The 17155-nt window shown below is 42.7% G+C and overlaps 1 protein-coding gene across 1 annotated transcript in view; it reads left to right on the plus strand.

The window, feature by feature from the left end:
• Positions 1 to 17155, plus strand: part of PELI2 (pellino E3 ubiquitin protein ligase family member 2) — a 70931-nt gene that overhangs the window by 41716 nt on the left and 12060 nt on the right. Inside the window, exon 2 of the mRNA XM_063440523.1 lies at positions 13466 to 13595. Within this exon, the coding sequence (XP_063296593.1) occupies positions 13466 to 13595 (130 nt within the window). The remainder of the gene's footprint in view (positions 1 to 13465; positions 13596 to 17155) is intronic.

The raw sequence follows: 17155 nt of genomic DNA on the forward strand, positions 1-17155 counted from the left end.
ACTGCCGCACTTCATACTGTATAACTGGTATAGGGCTGGCACTGCCGCACTTCATACTATATAACTGGTATAGGGCTGGCACTGCCGCACTTCATACTGTATAACTGGTATAGGGCTGGCACTGCCACACTTCATACTATATAACTGGTATAGGGCTGGCACTGCCACACTTCATACTATATAACTGGTATAGGGCTGGCACTGCCACACTTCATACTGTGTCACTGGTATAGGGCTGGCACCGCCGCACTTCATGCTGTGTCACTGGTATAGGGCTGGCACCGCCGCACTTCATACTGTGTCACTGGTATAGGGCTGGCACTGCCGCACTTCATACTGTGTCACTGGTATAGGGCTGGCACTGCCGCACTTCGTACTGTGTCACTGGTATAGGGCTGGCACCGCCGCACTTCATGCTGTGTCACTGGTATAGGGCTGGCACCGCCGCACTTCATACTGTGTCACTGGTATAGGGCTGGCACTGCCGCACTTCATACTATATAACTGGTATAGGGCTGGCACTGCCACACTTCATACTGTGTCACTGGTATAGGGCTGGCACTGCCGCACTTCAGACTGTATAACTGGTATAGGGCTGGCACTGCCGCTCTTCATACTGTATCACTGGTATAGGGCTGGCACTGCCGCACTTCATACTATATAACTGGTATAGGGCTGGCACTGCCGCACTTCATACTGTATCACTGGTATAGGGCTGGCACTGCCGCACTTCATACTGTGTCACTGGTATAGGCCTGGCACTGCCACACTTCATACTGTGTCACTGGTATAGGGCTGGCACTGCCACACTTCATACTGTGTCACTGGTATAGGGCTGGCACTGCCACACTTCATACTGTGTCACTGGTATAGGGCTGGCACTGCCACACTTCATGCTGTGTCACTGGTATAGGGCTGGCACTGCCACACTTCATGCTGTGTCACTGGTATAGGGCTGGCACTGCCACACTTCATACTGTGTCACTGGTATAGGGCTGGCACTGCCACACTTCATACTGTGTCACTGGTATAGGGCTGGCACTGCCGCTCTTCATACTGTATCACTGGTATAGGGCTGGCACTGCCGCACTTCATACTGTATAACTGGTATAGGGCTGGCACTGCCGCACTTCATACTATATAACTGGTATAGGGCTGGCACTGCCGCACTTCATACTGTATAACTGGTATAGGGCTGGCACTGCCGCACTTCATACTATATAACTGGTATAGGGCTGGCACTGCCACACTTCATACTGTGTCACTGGTATAGGGCTGGCACTGCCACACTTCATACTATATAACTGGTATAGGGCTGGCACTGCCACACTTCATACTGTGTCACTGGTATAGGGCTGGCACTGCCGCACTTCATACTGTGTCACTGGTATAGGGCTGGCACTGCCGCACTTCATACTGTGTCACTGGTATAGGGCTGGCACTGCCGCACTTCATACTATATAACTGGTATAGGGCTGGCACTGCCGCACTTCATACTGTATAACTGGTATAGGGCTGGCACTGCCGCACTTCATACTATATAACTGGTATAGGGCTGGCACTGCCGCACTTCATACTGTATAACTGGTATAGGGCTGGCACTGCCGCACTTCATACTATATAACTGGTATAGGGCTGGCACTGCCACACTTCATACTGTGTCACTGGTATAGGGCTGGCACTGCCACACTTCATACTATATAACTGGTATAGGGCTGGCACTGCCACACTTCATACTGTGTCACTGGTATAGGGCTGGCTTTGCCGCACTTCATACTATATCACTGGTATAGGGCTGGCACTGCCGCACTTCATACTGTGTCACTGGTATAGGGCTGGCACTGCCACACTTCATACTGTGTCACTGGTATAGGCCTGGCACTGCCACACTTCATACTGTGTCACTGGTATAGGGCTGGCACTGCCACACTTCATACTGTGTCACTGGTATAGGCCTGGTACTGCCACACTTCATACTATATAACTGGTATAGGGCTGGCACTGCCGCTCTTCATACTGTATAACTGGTATAGGGCTGGCACTGCCGCACTTCATACTGTGTCACTGGTATAGGGCTGGCACTGCCGCACTTCATACTGTATCACTGGTATAGGGCTGGCACTGCCACACTTCATACTGTGTCACTGGTATAGGGCTGGCACTGCCGCACTTCATACTGTATCACTGGTATAGGGCTGGCACTGCCGCACTTCATACTGTGTCACTGGTATAGGGCTGGCACTGCCGCACTTCATACTGTATCACTGGTATAGGGCTGGCACTGCCACACTTCATACTGTGTCACTGGTATAGGGCTGGCACTGCCGCACTTCATACTGTATCACTGGTATAGGGCTGGCACTGCCGCTCTTCATACTGTGTCACTGGTATAGGGCTGGCACTGCCACACTTCATACTGTGTCACTGGTATAGGGCTGGCACTGCCGCTCTTCATACTGTGTCACTGGTATAGGGCTGGCACTGCCACACTTCATACTGTGTCACTGGTATAGGGCTGGCACTGCCACACTTCATACTGTGTCACTGGTATAGGGCTGGCACTGCCACACTTCATACTGTGTCACTGGTATAGGGCTGGCACTGCCGCTCTTCATACTGTATCACTGGTATAGGGCTGGCACTGCCGCACTTCATACTGTATCACTGGTATAGGGCTGGCACTGCCGCTCTTCATACTGTGTCACTGGTATAGGGCTGGCACTGCCACACTTCATACTGTGTCACTGGTATAGGGCTGGCACTGCCGCTCTTCATACTGTGTCACTGGTATAGGGCTGGCACTGCCACACTTCATACTGTGTCACTGGTATAGGGCTGGCACTGCCACACTTCATACTGTGTCACTGGTATAGGGCTGGCACTGCCACACTTCATACTGTGTCACTGGTATAGGGCTGGCACTGCCACACTTCATACTGTGTCACTGGTATAGGGCTGGCACTGCCGCTCTTCATACTGTATCACTGGTATAGGGCTGGCACTGCCGCACTTCATACTGTGTCACTGGTATAGGGCTGGCACTGCCACACTTCATACTGTGTCACTGGTATAGGGCTGGCACTGCCGCACTTCATACTGCGTCACTGGTATAGGGCTGGCACTGCCGCACTTCATACTGCGTCACTGGTATAGGGCTGGCACTGCCGCACTTCATACTGTGTCACTGGTATAGGGCTGGCACTGCCGCACTTCTTAGGGCTGTCTCAGAATGACTCACTTCTAGATATGAAAACAGGGCTAAAAAAACTTAAAGGGGGACACTATAGTCACTATCAAAACTGCAGATTAATGTAAAGTATACAGGTTAATGATGTGGTTCTGGTTTCTGCAGCCAGTATTTTAATGTATTTTAAAGTATTTTAATGTAAGCACTGCCTTTTCCAAAAAAAGACCAGTGTTTATATTGGTTCCTACTAACACCTCTAGTGGCAATCACTCAGACAGCAATTAGAGGTGTTTCCTGTGTCAGTGATGCACAGCCATCAGTGTCTCCACGCTCTGCATGGAAATGAGGAGATGCTGATTGGCACAGCTCTGTGTTTTTCTGTGCATGCGCAATAGCCTCACAATGGTTTTTCTATGAGATGGATTGGAATGGCGGAGATTTTCAAGTTTGCGGTTTGCAGCCACAGAGCTGTGACCAAGCGGTCTTGTCACAACAAGGCCAGTGCTAGAGAAAAGGTGAGTAAAATCACCTTTGCAGCGCAATCTAAAGGGAATAGGAGACCTAAACCTCCACACAGGCACTATAATGTCCGGAATACATGTTTGCCTATAGTGTTCCTTTAAGGGGAAACTGTGGGTTAATATACAAAGCGTTGTAAAGATGCAAAAAAATAAAAACAGAAGTTGATTACCTGCTGCTGGTCTGCTCTCTCATTTAGGAGAATTTAGTATACAGCATACAGACCCTGCATGCCCATGAACTAAAGTTTCAGAATGGGAAATTAAAGAAACCTGTCATGACAAGTTCACCTTAGCAGAGATCACCCCCTCCCCCAGGCTCTAAATATATTCTTAATCATAGAGCTTAATTATGTATTCAAAAGAAACTGTGGCGAAATTAACTTGCATCTCCTCTGGTCCCGCACCCCCTTGTCTGCATCTAAATGGGTGTCTCACTATTGTACAACCAAGTATCGTGCCACCTGCACTACAAATTGATTGCCTTGCTTGTGGAGGCACGCTGGCTTTGTTGCCAGTATCTGTGAGCGGTGTGAGTAATTCTGTTCCATTTCTCCTATAGTCAGCCAAAGAAACAATAGCTAGGGAATAATCATAGCCCCGCTTTGCATGTGCTGTGCCTCCTGTTCCGGAGAGGAGGAGGACACCTTGTAGGTGGGCTCTCCTGCTCTCTCTGTCAGTCAGTTATTCAGCATAAAGGGCTCTGCTTCAGAATTTCATTCAGCAGTGCAGGGAAAGACCCATTTTGAAATCTATCATGTGGTTAATATTTTCTTTTTCTTAAAGAGGGTGTCCTCAATAATTTTGCCATTCTATCGTATCTCCTTTATTATGATTATTAGGGACCCATCTTGTGAGTACAGCTGTGATTTATCACGGTTATTTCATCTGAAATGATCAACGATGGCACAATCTTACTAAAGGGAGGAAGTGTGTGAAGGTGCTTTGCATGAAATGCCTTGTCCTTGCCTTATCGACCACATTTATGCCAGAGGGAAATTGTCTTTAAAATAAGCATTTTGTGCAAGATGTAAACTCCTTCATTGAATATTATATGCTGCACAGTTTGTTTCAATGTCTGTGTGTATTTTAAAATCTGACTTGCTGGGAAATGCAAATCCTTCGTTTCTTGAAAACAAACAAACAACCCACAAAATAAAAAGAAGCCGAGGTTGAAAAGGGGTATACAATTGGTGGAATAGGAGGGCCAAGCCATTCTTGTTCTTTCATTTGTTTAACTCTAAGTTTCTATGGAAACAAATGGTTTAAGAAAGTCACATCAGGACAATGCAGACTCCTACCTGCTTAATCTTTTAATATAGGGTTACCCACTGAATTGTTTGTGTAATCTACAATAGGTTCAGTGCTTTTGCAGAAGTGAGGATTGTAAAAATCAGAGCAAAGGCCCTTTGTAAACCGCAATACACTCCCACCACCAGTGCTAGTAAATAACTTCTGGTATAATATTGAAGTTATCTTGGTAAATGAGTGCTGGTGGCAGTTTCCTCAAACACAACGAATGTACTGTATAACCAAAAAGCAGTGTATTTTCCAGAAAGGCTCACATATGATCCGCTTCATACCATGTACCCTATGGATGTCACTTGTTTCAATGTCTCCTTACTTTTCTGCTCGTCTTGTTACAAAAACACCTCTTATACGGCGCTACGAAATTTGTTTATAAATTATAACTTTAGTGGAAACAATATAGCTATAAATATTTATAAAGATATTTATATATAACACATAAGTAATGCAATACACATCTAAATGAATTCAAAACATTACTGAAAAATAAGCGACAATTAAGATATTTGGACTTGGTGTAAAAATAGTAAAAAGTAATACGAGGGATAAGAGTTTTTGGTTATTTTTGGTGAGTGTGTGTGTCTCTCTCGTTGGATTTATTGCTGAATTCCCTGCTGGTATTTAAAGTTATTATGGAGATACTGTGGCACTAATGTGACAGCCATAGTAAGCTTATCCTTAAAATATGCTGCTTGCCCTCTTTACCCCAGGCACAGTAAAGATTTCTGCACCTGCTTGTTAGCTTGATGAATGATTTGTTGAAATCTGATAGAAATGTGGGATGTTTTGCATTACTTGTGGTCAGATGTCAGTTATCGGCCTCTGGTTGACACCCTAGTTCATAGCCGTTCTAGAAAGCAGTGTTTATGTTAAGGTTTTTTTTTTTTCCCTGCCCCGCTTCTGTTCCTCCAGTGAACATTGCACAAAACAAACCTGTATTCCCAACGCTATACAGTCCCTTTCCCTGGTCGTTATAATCCTCCCTCTCCCACGTTTGCCATAAAAACAAATAATTCCAGCCTCTTCAGACTCCTCTTTCGTCTTCCAGCGAGAGTCCACTTTTATGAAATACTCATAACCCAGTCAAAATACACACTAAGACAAAGTAGGGACGATTGTTGCGGGAATCAAAAAACGCTCTATGGAATATCCCGTGGGAGAGTCCTGTGCGAAAGTACAGCACTGACATTGGCTCTTGGCAGCTGACTAGGATGGCGACACCTGTGAGAGACCGGTTCAGCTAAGTAAATCTCAGCTTTCCTTGCCCCCCATGGCCACTGAACCCCTAGCAGCCATGTTACTGTAGGCAAAGACAGAGCCACTTTAAAACTACAGGTTCAATGCACCCACACCATTTGATGGAGTGCTCTGGGTGACCATAGTGCCCCTCTAATATATTGTATTAAAGAAGAAACAGCAGATCTTAACTTATATACTCTAATAATACTTTTAAAAGCACCCACAAGCACTGTAACACAAGACAGGAGAAGGACGCTTTGGCTGCAGTCCCTCTGATTTGTCTTATTCAACCTGTCTATTAAACAAGTTTACTACCAGGGGTTATCCAGAAAACTCAACCTGATTTTGCTTTCTGAATTGTGAATAACTTTGTAGTTTCTACAGATTTAACAAATACTAAAATGGGAAGCTTAAGATGCCAATATTCACAACTAGCGAACATTAAGTTAATGTGTATATATCTAATGTAGAACAATAGAGAAAATATTCCCCTTTATGTATTTTTATTTTTTGTTGCTTTAAAAATAATATATATTATGGATGTGCTAGTCTTGGCATAGGCAACCTTCGGCACTGCAGATGTTTTGGACTACACCTCCCATGATGCTTTGCCACAACAAGTAGTCCACAACATCTGGAGTGCCAAAGGTTGCCTATCCCTGTGCTAGTCATTCTGTCTTTATTACTACAAAGAACGTCAGAGCTAATGGTGGGGGATGGGAAATGTAAGTTATATTGTCAGTATTGAAATTCTATCATATATGGTTGTTTGTTATCCTAATCTTTCAGAAGATAATGTGAAGACAAGGCTGTAGAAATGCCAAACTATAATTCTTATTTTCTTTTCCTGAACCACTTTTGTTTCAACCCTTTGAATAGGCGTTCGCTGCCTTTGATCTCTGTTAAATAACCTGGAATGCATTCCTTGTTTGGTCTGTGGAGTCTCCCTCAAGGCTTCTCTTTGTAATTCGACTTGTATAGAATTTTATAACTGAAGCAGTAAAATGGTCCTGCAACAGTTTATTTCAGAATGTTGTGTTACAGGGACTTTCCATATACTGGCATGTCTGTCTTTTGTTGCAAAAATATCAACCCCTCCACCTCAACCCCCTGTGACATTGAAAAAAGCTACATTGTACAGTTAAAGCATCACTAGGCACTATCACAACTTCATTTCATTAAAGTTGTTAGAGGTGCCATCCCTTCCTTCTCTATTAAACTGTTTTAGAAGATTCTGACACTGAATGAGATTCCGTCACAGCCCACATACCACCCTATCTCTGCCGCGATGTATAATGCGCCTGCTGGCCCTCGTCTTGCAGGGAATGGGGCTCCGGGATAACTGTCAGTCCTCTCCATATTCTTGTGCACAGAATATCATTCATCGAGAGTGGTCAGCTCATGCTCTCGGCAAGTAAATGGCCTGCGGGACTGATTCAAAGTTTCTATTAATATAGCGCCAACAGATTCCGTAGCGCTTAACAATATTATGAGAGTGGGGATTTAGCTATAAATAGGACAATTACAAGAAAACTTGCAAGAACGATAGGTTGAAGAGGACCCTGCTCAACAAGCTTACAGTCTATCGGAGGTGGGGGATGTGATCACTGGTCACAGGAGGAGCCTCTGTGTCCAGGAGAACCGGGTACGAAGGTAAACCATTGCAAAACAGTTTGCCCCATTACCAGTAAATGGGGCCAGGGTACTACAGCAATCTGTAGTAGTTATGATGCTTGAAGTAACCGTTAAGTAAATAAATATATATGTTTAATCATTATGGTAAATAATACTATCTATGCATCAGGGACCTTGAGCTGTTAAAGTGAGTCTCTCATGGCACAATTACTAGAAGGAGTTGTCCTTTGGCTGACTTGTTTTAAATTGCATTTAAAACAAAAACAAAAAAAAAACTACTTTTGAGAGGGCCTACTTAAGCCTTTGGCTGTGTTATGTGGCTAAAACTTGCAATTCCAGTTTTCTTTAAGATTACCAAACCTTACAAGATAAAGGGATTAAATACCGGAAAATGATGTAAGTGAGAGCATGATTGTTAATTAACACAGAATTCATCATCTCCATTGAGCCCAGTGATATCCACCATGTGCTTTAAGCCACTTATACTGAAACATGCTCAAAAGATTTTGGCTCACATTCATATGACACTCCAGAGAAGACGTTAATCTGGAAGAGCTAACAAGAGCTGTCTGTTTCTCAGGCTGTGTGGGTCTTGCCTACAGCAACATTTTAAATATATTTGGAAATCGAAGGCATCATAAAAGCAAAGCGAGGAGCAACAATGGGGGATCTGTCACTTCCTGGCATTTTAAAATGTTTGTGAGGTCTGAAAAAATTAATTGTTAGGAAAGCCACCCCTTTGTATTTACTTCTATCCTGGAACTGAGTGCCATCGTGATTCCCTGTCACTTATTGTTAGCAGATGTATCCTTTCCCCCCACTTACTATGTTCAAGGACAGAAAAGAAGCATTGGGACATATTTATCAAACCTCCTGCTTCACTGTGTGAGTGTAACTTGGTGGTTTAGAGGGGGGAGTCGGTAACCTTTTTCCCACATGATGTCCGACTGCCAGGTTTGTCAGTGGGAGCAGCATTATGTAAAGATTTGAAAGCAAGAACCAACATTTTATATTGTGCTCTATATTTTATAGGAAGCCAATGTAGGGACTGACTGAAGGGTGAGGCATGGTAGGTGTGGGTGGACAGGAAGATGAGCCTTGCTGCCGCATTCATTATGGACTGTAACGGCGCAAGTTGGGAGCATGTAAGACTACTGAGAAGCAGATTACAGTAGTCAAGGCAAGAAAGGACAGTGGAATGGACCAACACCTTAGTTGCATCCGGCGTTAAGTAGGGGCGGATGCGCAAAATGTTTTTGAGATGGAACTGACAGGATTTGGCGATAGATTGAACATGAGGCTTGAAGGAGAGGTCGGAGTCAAAGAGAACACCTAGGCAGCGAGCCTGCATGGTGGAGCTGATGGTAGCAGCATTGACTTGGAGGGAGACAGACACAGGAGTAACAACACTTGAGGGAGGAAAGACAAGAATTTCAGTTTTGGTCAAGTTTAGTTTAAGATGGTGGGCAGCCATCCAGTTAGAAATAGCCGAGAGGCAGTCGGATACACTAGTAAAGAGTGACTGGGAGAGGACAGGTAGATTTGTGTCATCTGCATAGAAATGATATTGGAAGCCAAAGGAGCTAATGAGTTTACCAAGGGAGGCAGTATAGTTGGAGAACAGTAGGGGACCAAGGACTGAACCTTGGGACACCAACAGAGAGGAGCTGGGGAGAAGAAGCAGAGCCATAGAAAGAAACACTGAAAGAGCGCTGGAGGTAGGAGGATCACCAGGAGAGAGCAATATCTTGTAGACCGATATTGCGGAGGATGAAAAGAAGCTGTTGATGATCAACAGTGTCAAAAGCCGCAGACAGGTCAAGGAGAATTAGGATAGAGTAGTGACCACGAGATTTTGCAGCAAGTAGATCATTGGATACTTTGGTCAGTGCCGTTTCCACAGAGTGCTTAGCGCGGAAACCAGACTGAAGCGGGTCTAGCAGAGACTTGGACTCGAAGTCTGTCAATCTCGCATACACAATTCGTTCAAGGATCTTGGATGCAAAAGGCAGTAGCGAGATAGGACCATAGTTGGATGGGGAGTTAGGGTCAAGATTGGGCTTCTTTAGAATCGGGGTTACAGTTGCATGTTTGAAGGGCGATGGAAATATACCAGAGGAGAGAGAGATTGAGAATTTTAGTGAGAGGTGGAGAAAGAGAAGAAGACAGAGTACGGATGAGATGCGAGGGAATTGGATCTAGGGTGGGTGGGGCGGGAGGACTGGAGCAGAGCAGAAACCTCTTCCAATGTAGTGGGTGCAAATGAACATTTATAGATGTATATTTTTCTACAATTTACTAGATGTAACCACAATGGCAACATTCATTTAATTAGAAATGTTTCCATTGTGGATATATTCAAAAACGGCTCGCAAAAGCTGCAGATCTCTTGTCTGCAGCTTCTGTAAGCCTTTCCCTCCTAACCCCGCCCATACTTTCTGTGCCTGTCCAATCATAGACTTCCCAATGCAGCTTAATGGAAAGTCTTTGCACGGTAGGTGATCAGAGAAATTGCTGCTTCTTGAGTTTCTCCACTGAGCTAATCAAACCAGGAAGTTAATGGACCTGTTGTCTGACAGCCAGCGGGTGTAACAAGGTTAATTTATAAAAGTGTGAATTTATTGACAATCTGCACTTCTAGTATAATGAAAAATAGAACACACACTGTGTGCTTTGTGTGTGGAATGTCTTTTTTTTTTGGACAAACTAGGGAGCCATTCTAAACAACTAAAAGATACATTTTGGTTTTTCATTTTAATCTTTCCCCTATAAGGGTAGCAGTGTAGGGAATTATCAGTACTTGTAATTTATATTTGTTAATAAAAATGTCTATTAAGTTTTCCCTTTTGTGTGATATAAGGATTATGCTACAGAAGAGGTATAGATAATACTGTTGTGACTTGTTCTAGTATTGCTAAATCGTGTCTTGTTGTTTTAATTATAATTTGGCTGCAGTCATTTGGATTGGCTATATTTTCATTTATGCTTTAATCATACTAGGTGTAAGTGGTATTAACAGGGACGATTTCCAGAATTACTGGCTGCAGCCTCTTCAATTCATCTGCAGACTAGCAGCGATTGGAGGTGGGTCGGGATGCCCGCTAGAGTACGGCAGGACTTGCCAGCCCAGTACTGTGCGGTTTTGTGCGTGGGCAGTTGGCCCACAATCTCGCTGCTCTCCCGAGCTGTACTGGCCCACTGAGAGATTTCCCATGAGATGACCATGTATGGGGCAAGCTAAGACCCCAGACTACAAGAAGTATGTTTGATGTGGAGGTGTTTGCAAGAGACAACGGGCTGATATGTGTATTGTGTGAGCACGTCCGCACAGAGATCTGTGATGTTAGTGTGGGACTTTGTTCTTGGCTAAATGTTGCCGGCCCTTTTGCTCAGAGCTACGGTGTGTTGGAGTTTGTGTTGAGACTGTCTCTGTCTCTGTCACATTAAATATTCAGTAAATCGTGACACTGACACAAGACCGTATCAGATACCTGACATCCATCCAAATGTTTGTGTCGCTATTGTTATTTTTGCATTTTTCTACATATTGGGTGGGTCTTCTAATGAAACAAAAAATTATTTTGAATATGTCATTTTTATAAAGACTGCAAGAAAGTACTCTAATTTGAAACCTCACCATAGTAGTTTCTTATCTACAAATCTGATGCGGGACAATGATGATTCATTTTTCTGCTTATGTAGTAGAAATGGTGAATGGTTGACCTACCTCTATTTTCAAGTTACCATTTCTGTGTAGTGTCAGTAATGTTTCAAATTGAGTTACATTTATTGAAAAACATTGAGAGAAGCTCAAATATTGTTTATTGCAAAACTCTGAATCTGTCATTATCAAGTGTATGTGGTGCAGGAGTGTTTTTGAAACTGGTTTAAATCGGCGCACACACACAATTTTAATGATTTTTTTGCATGCAGTATGGAGTTCCCATTAGAAGTCTATTCTTCAACACTTTTGGCTCCTCTACGCGCACTCCTTTAACACTGTGACGTTCTGGCATGGCTGCCATGGTAGTTTTACTTTAAACCACAACATCTTATTTGGGAATCTCTATTTCAATGGGGTGTATAAAGTCACCTCAAATTGTAACCCCAACACATTGCAGGCTTGTGCATTAAAAGTGTCGTGTTTACTTTTCTATTTGTTTCACTGATAAAGGAAATATTAAATCAAGCACGGTCATAATCCAGCGTGCAGGGGTTTTACAATAATATAACACCCACCCACCGATCCTGTCCCCTTGGAGTGAGTTTGACTCTGACTGGGGACACTTTACCATGTAGCACCACCCTCCTTCAGCACATCCATAGCAGAATGGAGTGATCAGTCACTATGCTCCTATTATCTAGCGTCTGTGAGAATATGACAGAAACTAGAACTCATGCACTTTAGCTCCTGTTCAGGCATAGGCAACCTTTGGCACTCCAGATGTTTTGGACTATACCTCCCATGATGCTTTGCCAGCATTAGAAGTGTAAGAGCGTTATGGGGGATGTAGTAAACAACGTCTCGAGTGCCGAAGGTTGCCTATCCCTTCTGTCACTCAATTATCTGAATAGAATTGTTCTATGCATAAATTAAATGTCAGGTGGATTTCATTTAAGGATCTCTAGCTGGAATTCGTTTTCTGGTGGATTTTAAATATCGATCGCACTATTAAAAAAAAAAAAATAAGAATTTAATTTTGTTCTTCTTGCACAGTTAAAATCGGATGCAGTTTCAGTTGTGTAATATGACCTGTACATTTGAATGCCTTTAAGCAGTTCACCGATCTATCAAGCATTTAAATGTTGGCAGGATGTGGTGATGGTGGGGGTGGAATCAAAGCCCATGAACTGAAATACGTAATAAACATTCACTACACTAAGGTGTTCTTTATTTGTTTGTTTGTTTATTGGTATTTCTATTCTGCAGAGCTGTACAATAGAGGGAAAACAGACAAATAATTAACATGTAACTGTACAAAAGGAACAGACGACCCTGCCCGTGAGCTTACAATCTAGTTTTAGCACTCTTTGTAGTGGGAATTCAATGAGTGGGGCTGTAGTAGGTTGCATTTTTTTGTTTTGCAAAAAAAGTAAATTTGGTATGCAAAATAAAGCAAACTTGTATGTATGAACCGTCAAATACATTCTCATTTTATGTTTTTTCTTGTCTGTTATGAAATAAAAGCCAAGAGGAAGTTTGTGCTTGGGAATGTCTTTACTTATTAAATTTGAACATGAGGAAAATGTAAAAAAAAAAAATTGGACTGCTGAACAGTTTGAATTCAAATATTGTACACACACACCTATAAATGTCACATTTTAAACTATTCAGCAGTCGATTGTGTATCGATCTATCAGTAAATATGTATATAATGCAAATGTCTGTAAAAACTTAACATTTTTTTCCATGAGGAATTGTGAAACATTATGCATATTGTCACAGATTTTGTGCTTATTATTTATTTAAATAAATCCCATGTACAGGACATTTTGTAAAAGCAGGTAAATCCTGAATTAGTTTCACTTTGTACACCATATTTCTCTTACTGAAAACGTCTTTCTGTATTTTTACCAGGTACAATGGCTGCCTCCCAAACGGAGACAGAGGAAGAAGGAAAAGTAGATTCGCACTGTATAAACGCCCCAAATCTAATGGTGTCAGAGCCAGCTCGGTGCACGTCATTTCAACCCCTCAGGCCTCCAAGGTAGGTGCTGGTTTTATTGTGGTTTTGTGTTATTGAAGACATGAATAACTTGCCCACGTGGAGCTCATCTGGCACTTGGTTATAAACTGCTTTAAAGGAACAACAGAGTATTTTAGTGTTATGTGGGCTCTCTGGACCCTTCTATTCTAATCTGCACTTTTCATACATACCTGTCCTTCTCTTCTCAGGGAACCTTGTATGTTCGGGTTCATGTATGAACGAAGTGTGTGCACATGTTCCATTCCAGCTGCTCTGGATCTATTTAACAATTACTTTTTATTTAATTTGTCCATCCCTCCTGTAATCTACATGTGACATGTGCAGTGTTCAGGGCATCCCAGCCATTCCTTTTTTATACTCTGGCATGATGCTAAGTACATGTATGTGCAGGGCTTCAGTAGGAGAAATTAATAACTGTGTCCCAGCAGTCCTTATCATGGGCGTATGTCCCATTGTTCTGGATTTTATTTTCTTTCTAAGGTGTCTAACATCTGCAAAAACAAACAGCAAAAAAAAACATGGAAGATATTCACCTTCTTTTCGGTCAGTTCCAGCCCTCTCCGATACAGATTTCTTACCTCCCTCTCTTTGGATTTACTATTACCGGGGCTCATAAATAAACGCTCACTAACATTTGCTTTTTAACTTTTTTTTTTTTTTATAAAATGTCTGTGAACCTCTGCCAGTTCAGGGTATTTCCTTTCTCAATATATGTACAGCTTTATGTATGATGATCCATTTAAATTCTACCACTGCAGGCACATGAACAAACTAATGCAGCCAGTTGTAATTGTTGAAATCAGTTTTTATAAATGTTTACTGTAGAACACGTTGCACTGTAATAAGATTATTTACAAACACGTCTTGGGATACCCTTTAGTCCGCAAACCTTTTACCTTCTACAAATGAAACCTATAAAGTACAGCTGTACAGCGGAATTACAGAAATGTAAACAAATACAGTTTTATTTATACCAGGGCTTGTGTGAACGTCTTGTTCCTGTAATTTTTGTGGCTATAAAAGGAATCTGAAAATGTTTTTCACCCTTCCTCCCAGCCGAGGAGAATGAACGAGGTAGTGTAAAAAACAGTGCAGCCCTAAACAAAAACAAAAAAAGAAAAGTTGCTAGACTATTTATTTTTTATTTTTTATTTATGTATTTATTTCCTTCTTATCCTTATTATGAATTATCGGTTTAACTAAATGTATGTGTGTTTACTCATCCACAAATCACACCTTCTATTTCCATACAGTAATACAATGCAATGTGCAGGGGAAAAAAAGATCTATTCAGATTTGTATAAAAATTACTTCTGTTGCACCCAGCAGTTGTCAATCAGCCAGCCAGTCCTGCTACTTTTTGCTGGTTTATTTCAGTTTAGCTGTGTTAGAAAGTCTGTGATTGGAGAGCAACAGAAAGTCTGGGTGTGGTTAGAAGGGGAGGGCTTGCACATGCTGAAGACGAGCTCTGCTGCTTCTATTCGCTGTTTTTAGATATAACCCCAGTGAAAAACAATGCATAAATAAAAGCATGTATGGTTACGTTGGGAGTACAGATACTAAACTGTTATTTTTTTTTGGGGGGGGGGGGGGGGGGAGGTTTGGGTAGTGTCCCTTTTAATTATAGTGATCTTACTGATAATGGCAACATAATAATGGTATTATTGTGCAAGTTTGGAGTATTCTCCAGCTATTCTCTTACAGCAGTCAATAATAGAAGACAAAGTAGGGACATCTGCTGTCATCTTATGTCAATTCCCACAGCTGATAATGGCTGTGGCAAAAGGCATCTTGTCTCGCTTTGCGAGTGCAGTTTTATAGAGTATCTTGACGTTTCTCAGGATCTCTGTGCACTGGCTTCTGGTGATACAGCACTAATAACCGCAGATAATGGCTTAAGGTAAGTTTCTTCCCTGGGCAGCCACACACCAAGCAGGCAATGTCACCTTTTAAGAGGCCTTTGCAAAGTATGACCCTTAAGGGACTGAGCTACTTTGAGTAATAATGCGATAGAGCAGAAATAACTAGCAGTGCTTAAATGGATTCTATAGTGCCACCTCTCCCATGCGGATGAAGGGGTTAAATCCCCTTTAGTCACTTACCTGAAGCCAGCGCTGATGTCCCTCTGTGCTGGGTCAGGCTCCGCCCACGCTCCTACCCCACCGACGTCACCTGGCGAGGGAGACCTATTGCACATGCGCAGCAATGGCTGCGCTTGTATTATTATCTCCCCATAGGAAAGCATTAATTAATGCTTTCCTATAGGGAAAAACTGACGCTGGAGGTCCTCATGCATAGCGTGAGGACGTCCAGCGTCGGATAATGGACCAAAGGTCAATTTGGATTCCAAAAGTCCCTCTAGTGGCTGTCTGGTAGACTGCCACTAGAGGAGGAATTAACCTTCAGGGGTAATTATTGCAGTTTCTCTGAAATTGTGGTAATTACCACTGTAGGGTTAAAGGACATGGGACATTGCACCCAGACCACTTCTGTCTACAGTGTTCCTTTAAAGGTGTTAATATAAATCTGTATTGCTAATACTATAAGGTCCACGTCCCCATTTGGATTAAGCCCCCTTCCCCAATGTTTGCATCACAAGTTTTACTTGCCTTTTTCCAGTGCCAAGGCTCCCTTGGTGCTGCTCACCTTTCCACCTCCTGTGATACAACAGAGGAGATGGGCCTTCTCCAGGTTGGTCCAACACGCGCTGTGCATGCATTTTCCATTGGTATATTTCCATTCGTAAGCATTTTATTCTGTTCTTTATTAGTTTTACTCTGTCAGTACCGCAGAAGCATACTGACAGCCTCTAGAGGTGGACTTAACCCTGCAACGTAACCTTTGTGTAATGTTTACATGATCGCTGTACCAAGAACACATCATTGAGAGGAAGTGGTCTGGCTTACTATAACGTCCCTTTAAAGAAACCCCATCTATAGTGGTCCACAGCACAGTCATATGTGTATGAGTAAGGGCACTTCTGTAGTCAAACATGTAGAAGGCTTCTATCTAACTTGTCTGCCTGCATGTGCTGTACATCATAACTATTGACTAAACGACATACTTTAATTAAAATGTATTCTGGCTTATTTCAGCTATTTAATTCTGAGACGTGCAACTTCCACGTCAGCCGCTCACAGGAAGAGGGGTCGGTAAGATTCTGTTTTTTATTTTGAGATAGTTCGCCCCGTTATTGATAATTCAATGTTTAGTGTATAAGCTGCCAATACCAGGCCAGAGGGGGAAATCTGTGTTTCAAGCAAACCCTGCGCAGACCTTAAATTTCATGATTGAGCTGCCTGTGTGTCACGCACAGCAGGCATAGTGCTGTCAGCTTACATAACCCAGTACCCTGCTGGGATCAGCATGGCCACATACCATGATTAGTTATTAACTCTTTCCTGTCTGAGCAACTGGTAGGTTCAGGGCGATGCGCATTGTTGAAGATGTTTTTTGTAGACCGTAAAAAAACAAAACAAAAAAAACTGACTTTAAAAGGTCAGGTTTATAACGTGCTCATAATTTGATTTATAAGAAAGCCACGTGTTTGCTTGCCAGGA

This window comes from Pelobates fuscus, chromosome 13 (genome assembly GCF_036172605.1).
Source record: "Pelobates fuscus isolate aPelFus1 chromosome 13, aPelFus1.pri, whole genome shotgun sequence".
In the NCBI taxonomy this organism is placed as follows: Eukaryota; Metazoa; Chordata; class Amphibia; order Anura; family Pelobatidae; genus Pelobates; species Pelobates fuscus.